Raw genomic sequence first — 16,195 nt, 5'->3', positions numbered from 1 at the left:
TTTACAAGTGTCGAGAAATTAGTGTGGAATTTACTTTATCAGAAGAGTGACATCTTCTCCGATTGTTTTAACACTTAGTCTTTAAAAAAAAAAAAAAAAAAAAAGCGCTGGAAGTGACCAAATATCCCTCTTTATAGGAGACGGCACCATATATAGTGATCAACCGTGGGTGGGGAGATATTTTCCTGATCAGATTTCTAAACAACATTAACTGACAGCAACTTCCCCCACATAATACTGCTCCTTTTTAGGATTTAGGTCCCCCACAAGGGGGCAACAAAAGCTTAAGGGGATGAATCGCTGACAGGTGACAGGGGCGATGCTGACATGTTGAAATGTTGTACAAGAGTTTTGTATGTATTTTTTCACAAAGAAAGTGAAACGTTTAAGCTGGAAAAAATAAGAATCTTACTTTTATTGAGGGTAACTTTTGACTAAAACACTGAACTTCATTTAAAAACCAGAATTTGGTGAATATGCTCTCAGTTGAAGTTAATGCTGATTTAATCATTTCACTGTTATGCTAAAAAGTCAAGTTGTGACCCACTTTTAGGAATGTAAGGAGAATAAAATACAGACTTTTGAGTTCAAATGCAATCAGTGTAAATGAAAAGTAGTTACACAAAGCAACAAGCAAACAGATACATGAAATATTTACTTCAGTACGGCGATGAACTTTAAAAACTTGCCACCACTGGCAAATATCTTGATTTGTATTACAAATGCAGCTTTTTGCATCTTTCGGAGACTTTTATACTTGTTCACACAAATGGCAGAAGTAGATCGGGATGCCGTTTTTTGTGTTTCTGCATACTCACAATACAAATGAGCTAATTCACTAAACTGCACTGTTTTACTGCTTCCCTGATTCATGCAATAAATCAATTTTTTACAACATTTGGAGGTGGAAGTTCTTTGTGTAAAGTGCATCACACTGCTTACTTCCAGGAGATAGAATAAAAGCAAATACTCTTACAAAGAACCCACGTGTCTATCTTCACATAGGAACTCATCCCATCATATATAGCTCCTTTGTGGTTCTCATCTCACCTGATTCTTGACGTAGGCATCATGCAGTTTGACACAGTTGGCCACCTGATTTCAAATACGATCAAGAACTTTTCAGTGGGATATGATCGCATCAACAAAAACAATGTTTTCACAAGTGGCGATCCGATTAGTGGGACAATTACATTAGAGGTGATAAAAGACTGCAAAATACAATCGCTCTGCATAAAATTGAAAGGAAATGCCGAGGTTGGCTGGACCGAAGGTTTTGGAGAAGATATAGAAATATTCCAGAGCAGAGAAAAGTATTTCAGTATCTTGCAATTTATCATTCAGGATAATCAAGGTAAGTTATGTGATTTTTTTTATTGTTTATTGAATGCTGGAAAGGGTTTTTCTGACACTCTTTCTGTTTTTTTTTTCATTGGCAATTTCTATTTCTACTTAATGTGCCCCAGATGTTATCTACTGGTTCTACTGAAATGGTACTAATTGTTTATATTCATCAGAATTTCAGTGAGATTAAACAATGTATTTGAACTACTGAAGACCTTGAATTGAACTGTTTAAACCTAATTAAACATGTTTTGTTTCTAATTTTATATCATGAAAGAAGATTAAGTTAAGAAAACAGCTAGATGGGATGTTGATGGGTAAATAAAGGCTATTTCGGTTTTTCTCAGTAGGCTATCTTCGAAAGAAATGACAACCTTGTGTCCCAGTGTCCCAGTACAAACAAATTGTAATCAGAGAGTTTATTATGCCTCAATGTATATTCTGAATTACCAACTCTATTTTTTATAAGTAAAAACTGATTAAATTAACATTGACAAAGAGCTTTGCTGATTTTCAGACAATAATGTTATTACCGAGGGTGTCCATGTTTATCCATTCACCTTTCAAATCCCAACACAGTGAGTATTTTTTTTTTAATGTGACAAGATGAACAATTATTATATATAAATGTGTTTTAACCTTGGGGGAAAAAAATAGTTGTTTCGTCTGTTGTTGCATTCAAACAGACAGCTGCCGTCCTCCTTCTTTAGCAAGTGTGGCAGCATCCAGTACACACTGGAAGCCAACCTGAGCAGGCCGAAGAGACTAACCAGCAAAGCCAAAGCACGTTTCACCTTTATGCACAAGACAGACTTGAACAGTGATCCAGTGTTGATGGTACGTCTGCGACACACAGCACATCTGAGAAGACGCAACAACGCATACAAATGCTCATACCATCAATGTTTGCTATTGCTGCTGCGTTAACTGACACTTCCTCATCAGGCTCCACAGCACAGCATCATTGATAGGAAGATGAAGCTCTTCAATTCAGGAACAGTAGGCATGGATGTGAAAATTGAACGAACAGGCTTCCACCAAGGTAACCGTGAATCATCTGTGTTTTCACTCGATCAAGTAATTAGGTTAAAGGAGGTTGCAACCTCACGTTTGCCGTTTTAAATCCTACAGCCTGAAGGTCACCACTGAGGTTCCAGGGTCAAATCTCTTTAATCACAAACTGCTTTGGTTGTGATCAAACAAATAGGAGCAGCCAAAATCTTAATGCATTCTATTCTCAGAGAGTCTTAACAAAGCCTCAAAACCATATTCCGGCATTTAATGGTTAATAAAAATGTTTCCTTTGACAACACTTGAGCGAAGGTGGAGACTGAAAGCGGATTTTCACCACTTCAGCAGTCTGTTGAGGCACTTTTACACTGTTAGTCATATTCAAACAATCAAAAAACCAATAGCAATTGGCTGCATGCAAATCTCTCAATCTCCACTGGAAGCCCTTTGGGGTTAATTGTTTTGTCGAATGACACTCTAATGCATGAACAAGGTAAGAAGGGCAATTGACATTACATTGGGATTTTAAGATGAGTCATTCATTCAGTTAAATCACAGTTGCTCCATTATGGTCGGCATTGATTTAAAAACATTTTTTTTTTAATGGGTCCAAAATTGGACTCTCCTTAGTTGTCACACTCAGGTTTGCTTCCATAACCTAACCTGCTGAGGAATGACATTATAAAAAAAAAAAAAAGAATCAATGTGGAGCTACATTGGTGACGATTCAAAAGTTGTTGGGAATAATTACATGTTGGTTGAATCGCATTATGTTCTGTGAAGTTAGGACTCATGACATGCACAACAAGATATCCAGCGAAAATTCATTCAGAGTGTATTTTGACACAATTCATACTTTCAGGCTTTCGGATTAAAGATTGTAAAATGACCTTTATACACAACCAGCATGTATACTGCAGACGTAAGCACGATTGATAAAAGCATTATAAAAGTTTGTTTGATCCATAAGATAATTGCTATCACTCATTTATGATGACAGATTTGTTACATCAGTGTTGTTCTGTTGTCCAGGGGAAGGTATCCAGGTTGTGGCCTCCATTCAAAACAAATCCTCCCGTGATGTCAAACCCAAGTACTGCTTGTACAGCAAACACAGTTTTTTTGCAGCGGGCAAGAGGAAAGTGGAAACAAATGAAATCCTGAAAGAGGTGGGAGAAGTCATCCCACCTTCTGCAGACCAGACAGTCACCAGGAGCTTCACCGTCCCTCCTGACACCAGTGCGTCCATCTTGAACTGTGACATCCTCAGAGTAGAGTACAGACTCAAGGTGTGTATTTAGATACAAGCTTCCTACTGTCTGTCTGCTAAAAAAAAAAGAGAACATGTCCATCGTGATGATTGCTGTTTCTCCGTCACAGGTATATCTGGATGTGAAATACGCTTTTGACCCCGAGTTGACCTTTCCCATCGTCATCCTACCGGCAACAGCGGTGTCTGAGGAGGGGAATCCTACCTGCCAATCTGAAGAAGACTCAAGCTGTGACACACAAACTCCACCACCAGCCTCTGAAACATGAGGGACTCACCTTACAGTGGAAAAAACCCCCTCTCAAGCTGTTTAAAAAAAAACCTCTGTCAGGAGCTTAAAAAAAAGCTTTATAACAATTTTACTGTCAATGTCAAAAATAGGGAAACCGTGAACTGCTCTAAATTGCCAAATGAAGCAAGCGTGATGAATAATTTCTTCTTGTTGTCTGCAATTTCTTTAAATGATGAATGATGAATTAAACAGCTCCTGTAGCACATTGAAGATGTGATTAGCTTGCAATATGTGTGTTGAGATAATGTCACAAAAGGTATGGACACAGCTGTTTGTTTTCTCTAAATAAATCCTCAATAAACTTTTTCCTCCAGTGTCTGTGAGAAAAATAACGTGATTTCTGCTGTTACAAAATTAAACTACTCATAGTTTATCAATTCCTTTCGACACAATTACACATCCTATATCAAGAGTCTTGCTGACGGAGCCACAGGGGTGACCTGTCTGCTGTGGGATTCAAACCTTAGACCTTCTGATCCCAAGTCTCTTGCTTCCCAACCATCACCACCCCAATAATCTCACCTCTGATCTGTAAAGATTCTAACTTTTATATTACTTCATTACTTTTATAGCTGAAGGATATAATCCATTTAATTACAACCTGCAGGACACGCACACACACACACACACACACACACACACACACACACACACACACACACACACACACACACACACACACACACACACACACACGCACGCACGCACTGACGTCCAATACATGAAAAGAGTGAAGTAATGAATCCCAGGCGGGGGCACACCCCTTGCGCAATGCGCATGCGCAGTGGCCAGGTGGCCTCTCCTGTTCCAGCAGGTTTCCTGGCTCGTCGCCACTGAGCGTGTTGTCGTTCGATCATGTCGACCACCGTGAAGAGGCTTGAAGTTACTTACAACCCCGTCAATGAGAGCGACACCTTCACCAATGGCGACGTCGTCTCTGGCGAAATCACGCTGGAAGTGGTGAAGGAATGTGATATTGAATCCCTGTCAATTAAATTCAAGGGCAAAGCAGAGGTATTGTGGACGGAGAGGTACGGCCAAACCACTGTAGTGTACCACTCCAAAGACAAGTACTTCAGCATCAAGCATTACTTCGTGCGAGACGAGAAACAAAAAGGTAAAGCTGCTTCTTTTAACTTATTATCACTTTGGAATGTTTAACTCTTCTAACCTCTAAATTTTAATTTGCATCAAATGCACATGGACAATAAATTATTCTAGAATTGAGGCTTGATGGATTTTCTTATGTCTATGTTTTGTTTTGTTTTTGTCTTTTGCAAAGTTTGTTGCTCTTGATTTGATCTGTTTTCTTTTCTTTTCCCCCCTTTCTTTAGCGAAGAACGAAGAAACCCTCCCGTTGAGCCAGAATTTACAAACATGTGAGTGTTTCGCAAGTCTGTAGTGAGATTCACTTGTGTCACTCACTGTACAACACTAATCTATTTTAAAATAATGACAAACTCAGTTTAGCTCAGGGGCTTTTGATCTTAATTGGTTTGTAGCAAGAAACACTTTCCTTAATGGCTTTTATCCTCATTCTGATGGATGTCTGCATCTTTCACAGTACACATATTCACACTAGTTTATTTCTATCAACGAGAAGATACCTACATTCTACTGCAACCTTCCTTTTGCCTTTTTCTGTTTGACACCGCGGTCTTAAGATTCTGCGTTGTTGTTACATTTTAGTCAATATTAACTTAAAAGAGTTGTGTATTTCTCAGCTTACAATTCTATGGAGGCTTGATTACATTAACATGCACTGCCATATCAAGCTTCAGAGATCTCAACGCTCAGGCACTTGTGAAACAATTAAGCAATACCGGTACTCAAACCTCACGTGTGGATTTTCCCTCATGTGTCAAGAAGGAGAGTTTTTACTCCACTCTTGTTGAACAACATGTAACACGTGACATCTGCACCATATATTCTTATAGTAAGTCATTGGAAACACATGTTCAACTTTGCTAGATTATTTTTTTTTAAACTCTATTAACATGTTTACTTGATCTTGTGGCTCTTTCAGACAGCAATGTTGTTGCCCCAGGATGCCATGTTTATCCATTCACCTTTCAAGTGCCTCTCAAGTAAGCAACTGTTGCTCTATTGTTATTTTTGAATGAAGAAATTGTTGAGTCTTTCTCATTTGGTTTGTCATGATAGATGTTCAGACCAGGTTAGCAATGCAACTACACTGTTTCAAACTTTAACAGGTTTGCTTATACTCATCCCGCTATAAAGGTGCAATAGGAAATTTGGCATTGCAAAATGTGAAGGAACAGCAGTAACGGTGTCTTACAAAATAATGCAAGTTTACAAACTATCCCTGGCCTGTGCCTCCTTCACTTGCCAAGATTTAAAATCTTACTTTAAAACACGATCAATGATTTGTCTTATTTTAAAGGTTATTTACTTATTTTCTTATGTTCTTGATTTTATAGTATAATCTTAAATCTAGATTTAAAAAATCTTATTTCTAGATTTCTTACTAAAGTTAATTTTACTTGATCCATGGACAATTAATTACATTATTTTTAATGAATTTTCTTGTCAAATTTAGTGTTCATAGCTTTTATTTAGGCTACCATTATTTTTGCAGTATTCCAATACCGGTACTAATGTGTACCACAAGAAGGTGCAGTTAGACATTTTAGTGACCCACTGTGCACAAGTGGCTTTTCATAAATCTTACATATTGCACCTTTTAGCACAGTGGTTTAGTCACACATCAGAGCACACGTAAAAAAAAAAAAGAGAAAAAAAAAGTATTTACTTCAAAAACTGGCTCATTGTCACAAAGGACAACCTGGAATCATCCATGTGGCATGAAAAGCAATGTGATTGCCAGATGCTGCTCACATCTTCACCTGGATCACATTCACTGGAAGAGTAGGGTTTTTTGTAATGGCTGGATGTGTGTCGGGCTCACCAAAAGGAACCTATTTAGAGCTTTTTATTAGGAGGCTCAGCTTCCACAGACACCGTGGCAACAGGCAAGATGAAGTCTGTAAGGAAGACTTCACTCAGTTTTTCTTCTTTTTTAAACTTAATTCCTTGAGAGCAAGTCGTCTGTGCGGTATTACCTTGAACCGACTGGGCTTGTCTGAATGTGTAACTAAGATGAAGGCAAGTTCATTTTGATAACGTTTAAATAAATACCTTTTAGAAAAGTAAAAACTCTTATTAAATGTCAATGGATCCCTAATTAATTGTTATTCTCTGGCAATCTGCTTTGCTTCAGGGAGATGCCGTCCTCCTTCAAAGGCTCTGTTGGTAAAATCGTGTACCTGCTGGAAGCCAAGCTGAGCAGATCAATGAGGCTGAGCAAGACACATTCAACCAAGATCAACTTTGTGTCTAAAATGAACCCAGACAGTATCCCAGAGATAATGGTATGTGCTCGTTCGTTCCAGTCATTCCTGAAAGCGGGGGGTGGGGAAAGCTTGGGTTGGTCGGGCAATCCTGGTCTTGTTTATTGCATGTCTGGACTTATATTGTATTCACATTGTGCATGTCTATCCTGCAGAAATACTAGTTTGAAAATCCCCCCCAAAATTGTTTTAATGGCAAAACTCTGTGGCCGTCTATTAAAATACATATAACAGACCATGTTCTCTGTCAAAGTAGTGTCTATTCTCACCTTGAAAGTGTTTGTTAGAGCAGCCCTAAACTTCCTACACGAGGTTGATCCATGTCAAATCTGGAATTAAAATGAAACATTTTCTATTGTGCTTGCAGTACAGCTAATTTGCTTTCATTTGGTGGCATTATTTATGCGATTGTACTAGAAAGGGAGTGTGAAGATCAGGCCACGCACTGTGTTGCCAAGCAGAAGTAACACTTTACCTGTCAAATTATGTCACCTGATAGTTAAAAAAAAAAAAAAGTTTTTTGACTGAGGTCAAAGGTGAGGCCATATGCGTAAATTCTGGAGAAGCCGTCGGTGGGGAATCCACCGCCGCCATCTTGTTCGGCCATTTTGATCCGAATCACCACCCCAGCGCCACTGTTGGTGGGAGGCAGTACTACATGCAATGTTTTGTTCCGACGCACAAATATAGCGTCACTGTCGGTGGGAGGCAAGAGAACATGATCCGCAATGCAACCGTGCTCCTCCAGACTTGAAACCTCGCCAGTGCGGTATAAAAATGGCGGTGTACGGCCGCTGACATGCTTGTTTGTGGACGCCACCATACGTGTTTGTGGACGCCGCCATTATTGCTCAGGGTCAGCGCCATACTACTCTCAAAACGCAAACCTCGCCAGTGCGGTATCACAATGGTGGCTTATGGGCACCGACATACTTGTTTTTGGCCGCCGCCATGCGTGTTTGTGGTCGCCGCCATATTTAAAAGGACAACTGACGTCACTGCTTCAGCTACGTCACGGTTTCATGGATCATGTTCAGTTTGAAGAAGCACAAGAACACTGGAGAAACATCCAGGTAGATATTATGTGAATAAAGCTCAGAGAGTATTTATAAGGTCCAGAGCCAAGTGGATTGAAGAGGGAGAGCTCCCCCCCCCCATCATATTCCATATTCAATATCTCTCTGGACCTATTTCAGCAAGACACTGCAGCTGGAACCACATCTGTAGAGTTCAGCTACTAAACTGATCTGCCTGCTTCATTCATGCAGTGACAATGTGTGGTGCATTAAGCAAAACTAACTACAAGAATGGAGAGTAACTGTAGTTACTTCAGAGTAAATGTCCATGACAAACCTTCAAAAAGTACCTCTGACAACTTTAAAAGAATAAAATCATCCATGAATCATGTCATTGTTCTTTATTATATTTACAAGCACTTTTAAAGAGAAAAGCCAACAAATCCACATGAGCAAGCGTGAGCGACTGTGGAAAGGGAAAAAGTCCCTCTAACAGGAAGAAACCTTTGCAGAAACCAGACTCAGAGGTGGAGGCATTCTGCTGGCCGGTTGGGGTGAGAGGATAGAGGAGAGGACAGACAGATAGATAAAAGATACACTCTGAAAATCGGGACAGGAGACTTCAAACCACTATATTGATAGACATCCGGCAGGGAGGATGAGAGCACAGACGACAGGAGCTTGCTAGAACTTTCTCCCACTGGCTATGATGACCTCTGCTTGAAGCCTTGTGTGACCTTCAGCCATCAGGATGTTGATGATGATCTGAAAAAGATCGACAAGGTGCATGCAGATAGGTTTCAAAAGACACTAAATATTGACCACTACTTCTATGATATCCTCCATTGATTGATCATCTTAATTCTGGAAGCATGACATCAAAAATGTAATCGATGAGTCTCAGGTCCCCCTTCTTGATTTCCATGACCTCCTCCATCTCTTTCAGCATCTCGAAGATCTGTTGCAATACAGAGGAATAAAAATAAACAAATTGAGCTTATGTTACATAAAAAATCTCAAACTTGATTGATGAGTCATAGGAGTGTTCTGCATGCAGACATGCGACACTCAATTCCTTTACGGTCTCTGGATCCGTGGTCAGCACAGATGCTGTGTGCATTGTTGGGTGTGCATATGAATGCTCCATGCCCACGCATTCGCTGCTACGATGACGTGACATTCTGATTGAACACTGCGTCTGAAAAAATATTTAAATCAGAATCATTAGTATTTGTTCAAATGTACTGATCTCTCATTGATGATTGCAAACTGACAAGCATCCAAGTGATTCATTGCAGTATGTTATATATAAGATATTCAATCTCCCTCACAACCATTAAACTTTCTCTAATTTGGATGCTCTGATAATAACACAGAAATCCCAGTCAGGTTGTAAAAATCCAGTAATGCAGTATGATAAAAAATACCAGTACGGGTCTAAATAAACCAACACATGGAACAAAGATAAAAAAAGAGCAACATAAACTTTGAGCTGATCTTACTTGAATTGCTCCCAACATAACTATACAACGACTCTTCCTCTCACTAATACTGATATAATGACACCTATCAACCATGTCCTACTTATTAGTGCAGGCTGATGCACACCGTTTTGAGGCTTTTCACCCACGTGACAAAATTCAGCCATTTAGGACGTAAACGCAACTAAATGTTATGATGAAACTGCAGTTAGCAGGAGTGATAAGTGAAGGCACACAGTAAACTGTGAGTTGTCTGGACGGAGAAATAAAGCAGCAGAGATACGTGGACAGACTGACACAGTTGGGGAGAGATGAACATATCTGTTTCCTCATGGAAGGTTGTGAAGCTGATCTGGCTCCGGTCTTCCAGTGCGAGTATAAACATAGTCTCTAAATACTAGTATAACTCCACCTACTATTTCGTTCTTATTAGTGCAGGCTGATACTTTACACATAGAAAAAAATGCAATTATTTACCTTAGCAGAAGACAATCCTTTACTCTGTTGAGCTTCGAGTGTGAAGAAAAACAATGCAATGCAAACAAATGTGGGTTTGAACAGGCGGCGCACAGTTTTTTTCCGGCGAGCGGGTCCTCCTACGTCCCTTCCGGTAGGGCGGCCCCCGATAACGTAATTCCAGACGTTCGCGGTCTGAAACGTCACTTCCTGTGTGTCGCGTCTGATAACGTCACTTCCGGTACGCACTATTTCAAAATGGCGGCGACCGGTAAATAAGTATGGCGGCGCCCGCAACACCGCCATTTTTTATTCCCCACCGACATCTCTTGAAATTCTGGGGCACAGATTGTCGTGTTCAAGTTTCACATTTTTTCTGTGTTAACCCGTCTCTTGACAATGACGATGTTTTGTTTTTTTCACTGAACAGCTTCTGTCTTTTTCAGGCACCACAGCATGAGACCAAGGATAAAAAAATGAAGTTTTTCAACTCAGGAACTGTGGCCATGGATGTGGATCTTGAAAAAACGGGTTTTTGCCAAGGTGAGAGCGCTCAAGAAATGATTGACGCCGAATAACTCCCACGTTTGTTTGTGACATTTCTGCTTTGTGTTTAAGGTGAGGGAATTAACGTTTCGGCCCACATCGACAACAGTTCAACCCGGGCTATTAAGCCAAAGTACTGCGTGTACAGAAAGCACAGCTTCTTTGCGGACAAGAAGAGGAAGGTTGATACTAAAGACCTCTTGAAGGAGGTGGGCGAGCCCATTCCCCCTTCCACCTCAACCAAAGTGACAAGGGTCATCAACATTCCTCATGACCTGGAGCCGTCCATCCACAACTGCAGCAACATCAAAGTGGAGCACAGACTCAGGGTGAGCAGGGCGCCGGCATTTGTGGGAGTTATTGAAATATCTTCACTTAGAAAGGCTTCAATTTATATGTGACAATTTGTTACAAATGGTGAGAGGATATCTTAATATTAGATCTTTAGACTCACAAGTTAAGTAACACAATGTCATTAGCTTTGCAAATGCAACTTGTCGTTAATGGTGATTTGGTGCCTTTGAACACTGTTTTCCCTTCATGTTTGCTGTAGGTTCACGTTTGTTAGGCACACAAAATACAGGCACCTGCGGCATTAAACTATGACAAAGCCTGCACTTTTCCACTTGAATTTTATTTACATATTGCCAAATACAAGGCTCATTGTCAAGGTACTTTTACAGAGAAAAAGCAATAACTTGTCACTTTTAACAGATGTTGTACATAGAAAAAAAAAAAGGTATGTTGTAAAAACCTACTTGCCTGAAAAAAAGAAATCAAAACACTGATGGACACACTAAAGACAATGAATTGGCCAGCCTCGGTCACACTTGTGCAATAATCACGCTCTCTAATCAGCATCTTGAGAAGTGCTCAATAACACAGATAAAGACACATTTTGAGCAATGTTTTAGAGAAATAGGCCGACTGTATAGATAGAGAAAGGCTTAGATCTTTAAGTTCAACTCATGAAAAATGAGAGTAAAATGGGAGTATGGCTTATTCACCTTCTGCAAAAAAAAAAAGTCCATTGTCTCGGGTAATGAACTAAATGCAATGTTGAGACTATCATGGAGCTGAAGGAAGAGGTGACACTATGAGAAACAGAACTGTCTTCTGTGTTTTTACAGACAGTGCCTGAGGCTCAGAGGGACTGAAAAGAAGATGAGTTGTAAATAGATGCTTTTCCTCTTCCACCAGTTTCTCGTGGAATATGTCAGATAATGATTAGTGGTGGCTGCTTCAGTCAGGCTGAGATTTTCTTTCCCCTGTAACCACGTTTCAGCGAGTGTAATTAAATCAAAATTATGATCAGCTATCAAATCACTTACCGATCAAGATTTTGATGAAGGAGATTGGATATTTTACAATCCTCAATTGGTTGCTGTTGGTTTTTATCTGCTGCAGAGGCAGATTTGATTTTAGTTAAATTGATGAGATTAACTCTTCTCCTATGGAATTTAGTTTGTTAAATAAAATGGTCGGGGAACAGACAGTCTACAGTATAAATCCATATTTGGTTGTTGGAGGGTGACGGATGCAACGGAGCAGCAGAGGAACTACTTTGACTGCTTTGATTAGGATAATTTGAGCTTGTAGTGCGAATGCAAAACCAAGTTACTTGTGTTTCTATCATTTCAGTAAAGCAACATGTCATTGATATCCTGAAGCTGAAGGATAAAAAACATTGTTTGGCTTTTAAACGATCATTGAACAAATGAGTGAAGAAACATCTGCTCAGTGTAACTGAGTCAACTGTGTAAGGATCATTTTCTCATCAAACAATATAACACCTGTTTTCCACAGGTCTACCTGGATGTCAAATATGCTTCAGACCCAGAGATCAAGTTTCCAATAATCATCCTGCCGGCCTCCGAGGTTTCTGCCATGGCGCCACCTGTTGCTGCAGCTGGCGGCTTTGGATTTGAACCCTTTGGGAGCCCGAACCCTCAGCCCTTTGGTGTCGCGTCGCCACAGCCACCGGCAGCAAACCAGTTCTCAGACGCTCCTCCTCCCTACGATTCATGCGGGACCTACCCTCCTCTGAGTGACTTTGGTAATAAGTCATAGCGGCGCTGCTGAGAAGATCCTTTGGCACTTGAAACCAAATCAGGGAAGAAATAGGAAACATTATTGTATCATGTTATTGTTACAAATGTTATGTTTAAAATATGCAAGTGAAAAATCTGATGCTTTAAACTGTACCTGATGTTAGTCACTGCTATCTGTGTCCTTTTTATTTCATACCTAGAGATTTATGTTACAAATATTTTCATATGTTTAAAAAAGAAAAGATAATGTATAAATATCAAACACAAGTGCCTCTATTGATGAAAGTCGTTGGATTTTAACTGGGTTGTTGTATGAAAATGTGGAATTTTTATGACTTTCAAATAAATTTGTTTGTGTTTACAATGAAATACGTATCACAGCAGATTCTTCAAACTATTGTCAGGCAAGTATGAAGATGTTTAAGCAGCAATACAGGTCCATCTAAACATAAAGAAATAACTAGAAGGGACAGTACATTTTCCTATTAAGGTCACATATTTTATAGATTTATTATTCATTTTCCTAAATATTAGTATTTGAGGAATAAAATATACACAGTGCTCTTCCAAATACTGATATATATATATATATATATATATATATATATATATATATATATATATATATATGAAATATGCCTTTGCTTTTTCATTGGTTGTACAGTGCATAAAATACTATAAATCATATCAAGTATGGTAAAATACAAAGCCATTGAGAAATTTCTTTTAGATGAGCCTTAATGTTTGCTTGGTCCTGGCATTGATATTACCATTGTTTTTGTACTTTGAACATTTCCATATCTCTTTATTAGTTCATTATATCGGGAGGGGAAAAAAATGTGTCATCATAAAGGTTAGTGTTCAGCGTAGCACCTGACTCATTTGTGACATTTTCCAATAACGAGTCGGGCATGTGAGGTGACGTGGCTGAGTGAGTGAGTTCACCATGTCATCCTCAATTCACCTCCAACACAGACAGGTGAGGCCAACTGAGGTGAGTCACTCCTCCACCAGTAACTACAGATTATGTGACAATTGGGCTGGAAACAATCATCGAAACTGATTTTCACAACATTAAGGTGCCTTTTATTTATATTGTAAAGAGATAAAACATTAACTTTTACAAGATATTGTAAAGAGATAAAACATAAACAATTAATTGTGTATGGAAATGAGAGAATTTGCTTCATTTTCCCACCGTGGTAATGGCATGTTGCTCTGAAATAGCATTTATTGGTCACTGTAGCTTTTTTTTTGTCTCATTGAAGCACAATCTATAAACCATTCAAGGAACATATTTAAAATTTGCAACATAACAAATACAAGCAGAGAGAGAGATAACATAACTGGAGGCAAATGGCATTTTATATATACGTTTTTCAGATTCAAACTTTCCATTGATAATGAAGCGTTGTTTCTGTATGAACTATGTTGTATTATATAGAATTCTTAATACCCTTTTAAGAAGTAAATGTCTGTGGTTGTGTCAAGTTTACAAGCAAGGAGAGTTAGGGTTGGCTGTTTTAAAAAAAAAATTTTTCCCTGTGCACATGTTGAAAAGCTTGTCAGTAAATCGTTTTCAGATGTTCAATTGCTCACTCTTTCCTCTTGAACTCTTGCATCAGTTTTTTTTTGTTCCTGTTTCCGAACTGTTACAAACATTGACAAACAGTTTATGGGCAAACACTTCCTATTAGGGAATAACGTAAGGTTTCACAGTACGAAATATAATGAAGTAAAATCAACAGTAAACTTCTAAATTGCCCCAGTCAGGTCAGAATTGCAAGAAATGCAGTTCCTCTGTGCGATGAGGGGATTTTCAATTTACTGATGTATGCATTTAGTTTGCATTTAGTTGTTTCATATTGTTATTAGAAATATATTTATAAGCAAAAACTTAAATTTTCACCCCCAACAAAACTTTTTTGTTTTTCAGTGTTTCACACAGTTCTGTCACACCATACTAAGATTTATCCAATCTACTGTCGCCATCTGCTGGCGTCAAGCAGTATTACCACATAATGCTTCATTACGTTCATAATAATAATAATAATAATAATACATGTAATGTATTTGCTCAGTTATGTCTTTGTTGTGAAAATGCCTCCTTGCAATGAATCCAATACATACAATTCTGTAAATCCTGTTTATTTAACATTTAAACGTTGCCACTTGTAATGCCAATCAGATTTTCTTTACCAAGTGCATGACAATTGACCTCAATGGCAGATATTAACCTTTTTCAAACCCTCCTATATGTCCACAGTCTGTGGCTGAACTCTATCCTCCAACATGTCCTTCCACGGATTGGGATTTAATCAGATGGTCATGTAAATGATGGTTAGTGAACAAATGTTGAGTGGGCTTGAGGTGATGACGAAGATGTTGTTGGGATGTATATGGTTCTTCCACACACTCCTGTTCTTTAAATTAATAGATTGTAAATTTACTAATATGTTTTGTTTCTTCAGACTTCATTCACCAGAGCTCACATTCCCTCTACAGACATGGCTCCTGGAGGAAGCTGGCTAAAAAAAAAAAGAAAATGTGTAGCGTGAAAGAGCACCAAAATTAATTAAACTCAAGTTTTAATCAACTTTACATACATTTACAAATACTGTATGAAGTATGCAATGAAGTATAAGTCATTGCAGGGATAAAGGTCTAATTATTTGGTTGCTCTTCTTCTTTTCCCCATTTTTTTAGTCAATTTGACAAAGAGTAGTTAATGCTGTATTGTACACCTTGCAAGCCAACCCTGCTCTTTCCTGCAGTTCTTATTTCTAGATTTTTATGATTAAAAACAAAATGTTAACCCCAGTTCACTTCACTTTTCACAGAAGTTTTATTTCCCCCATGCAGAACACAATCATCCAGTTTCTTTCGTTCTTTAAAGGCATTCTAGTGACAAAATAGTGACTAAAAGTACAACAATGTAACAACCTGACAGAGCCTGAAGGCAGTGAACTTAACGACTGTACTGTCTGGGATCTGCTCTGCAGGGTATTTATCTGAGGATGTGAGTGAACATGATTTGTTTCTTGTTTCCTTTCTCTGCTTCTGTGATAAAACTAATTCTGATGTTCAGGCCTGAGGGTGGTGCCTGGTGTCTTTCTAATTATCTGAATTACTTCGTCTCAACTCGAAGAGATTTGTCAAAGCCGCGTGATAGATTTGGTACAAACTGTTGTCTTCAATCTGGGATTATGTTATCTCAGAAAACACCTCAGATGTGATCAGTGGGAAGACAGTTTGTGTCAAATAGCAGAGTATGAGTTAAACACACAATTAGTATCATTTTCTTAGGTAATTATAACCGGGTTAATGCATTTTCTTTCATGTATGTATCCCGTAGTT

General features: G+C 38.8%; 2 protein-coding genes across 2 annotated transcripts; both read left to right on the top strand.

Annotated features, from left to right (window-relative positions):
• Positions 1-1,249: 1,249 nt before the first annotated feature.
• On the top strand, positions 1,250-3,894 carry LOC308132848 (arrestin domain-containing protein 3-like; the record flags this gene model as incomplete). Its single annotated transcript, XM_080500032.1, has 5 exons — positions 1,250-1,257; positions 2,031-2,181; positions 2,290-2,386; positions 3,388-3,644; positions 3,736-3,894. The coding sequence occupies 5 exons, from the start codon at positions 1,250-1,252 to the stop codon at positions 3,892-3,894; spliced, it is 672 nt and encodes a 223-aa protein (XP_080356158.1).
• Positions 3,895-4,772: 878 nt separating this feature from the next.
• Positions 4,773-12,857, top strand: LOC308132847 (arrestin domain-containing protein 3-like; the record flags this gene model as incomplete). Its single annotated transcript, XM_080500031.1, has 7 exons — positions 4,773-5,034; positions 5,252-5,296; positions 5,944-6,004; positions 7,159-7,309; positions 10,688-10,784; positions 10,860-11,116; positions 12,594-12,857. 7 exons carry the CDS (start codon positions 4,773-4,775, stop codon positions 12,855-12,857), a joined length of 1,137 nt encoding a protein of 378 aa, XP_080356157.1.
• Between the last annotated feature and the right edge of the window lie 3,338 nt (positions 12,858-16,195).

The sequence above is a fragment of the Blennius ocellaris genome, assembly GCF_963422515.1.
Source record: "Blennius ocellaris genome assembly, chromosome: 7".
In the NCBI taxonomy this organism is placed as follows: Eukaryota; Metazoa; Chordata; class Actinopteri; order Blenniiformes; family Blenniidae; genus Blennius; species Blennius ocellaris.
This window is presented reverse-complemented; position numbering and strand designations above follow the sequence as displayed.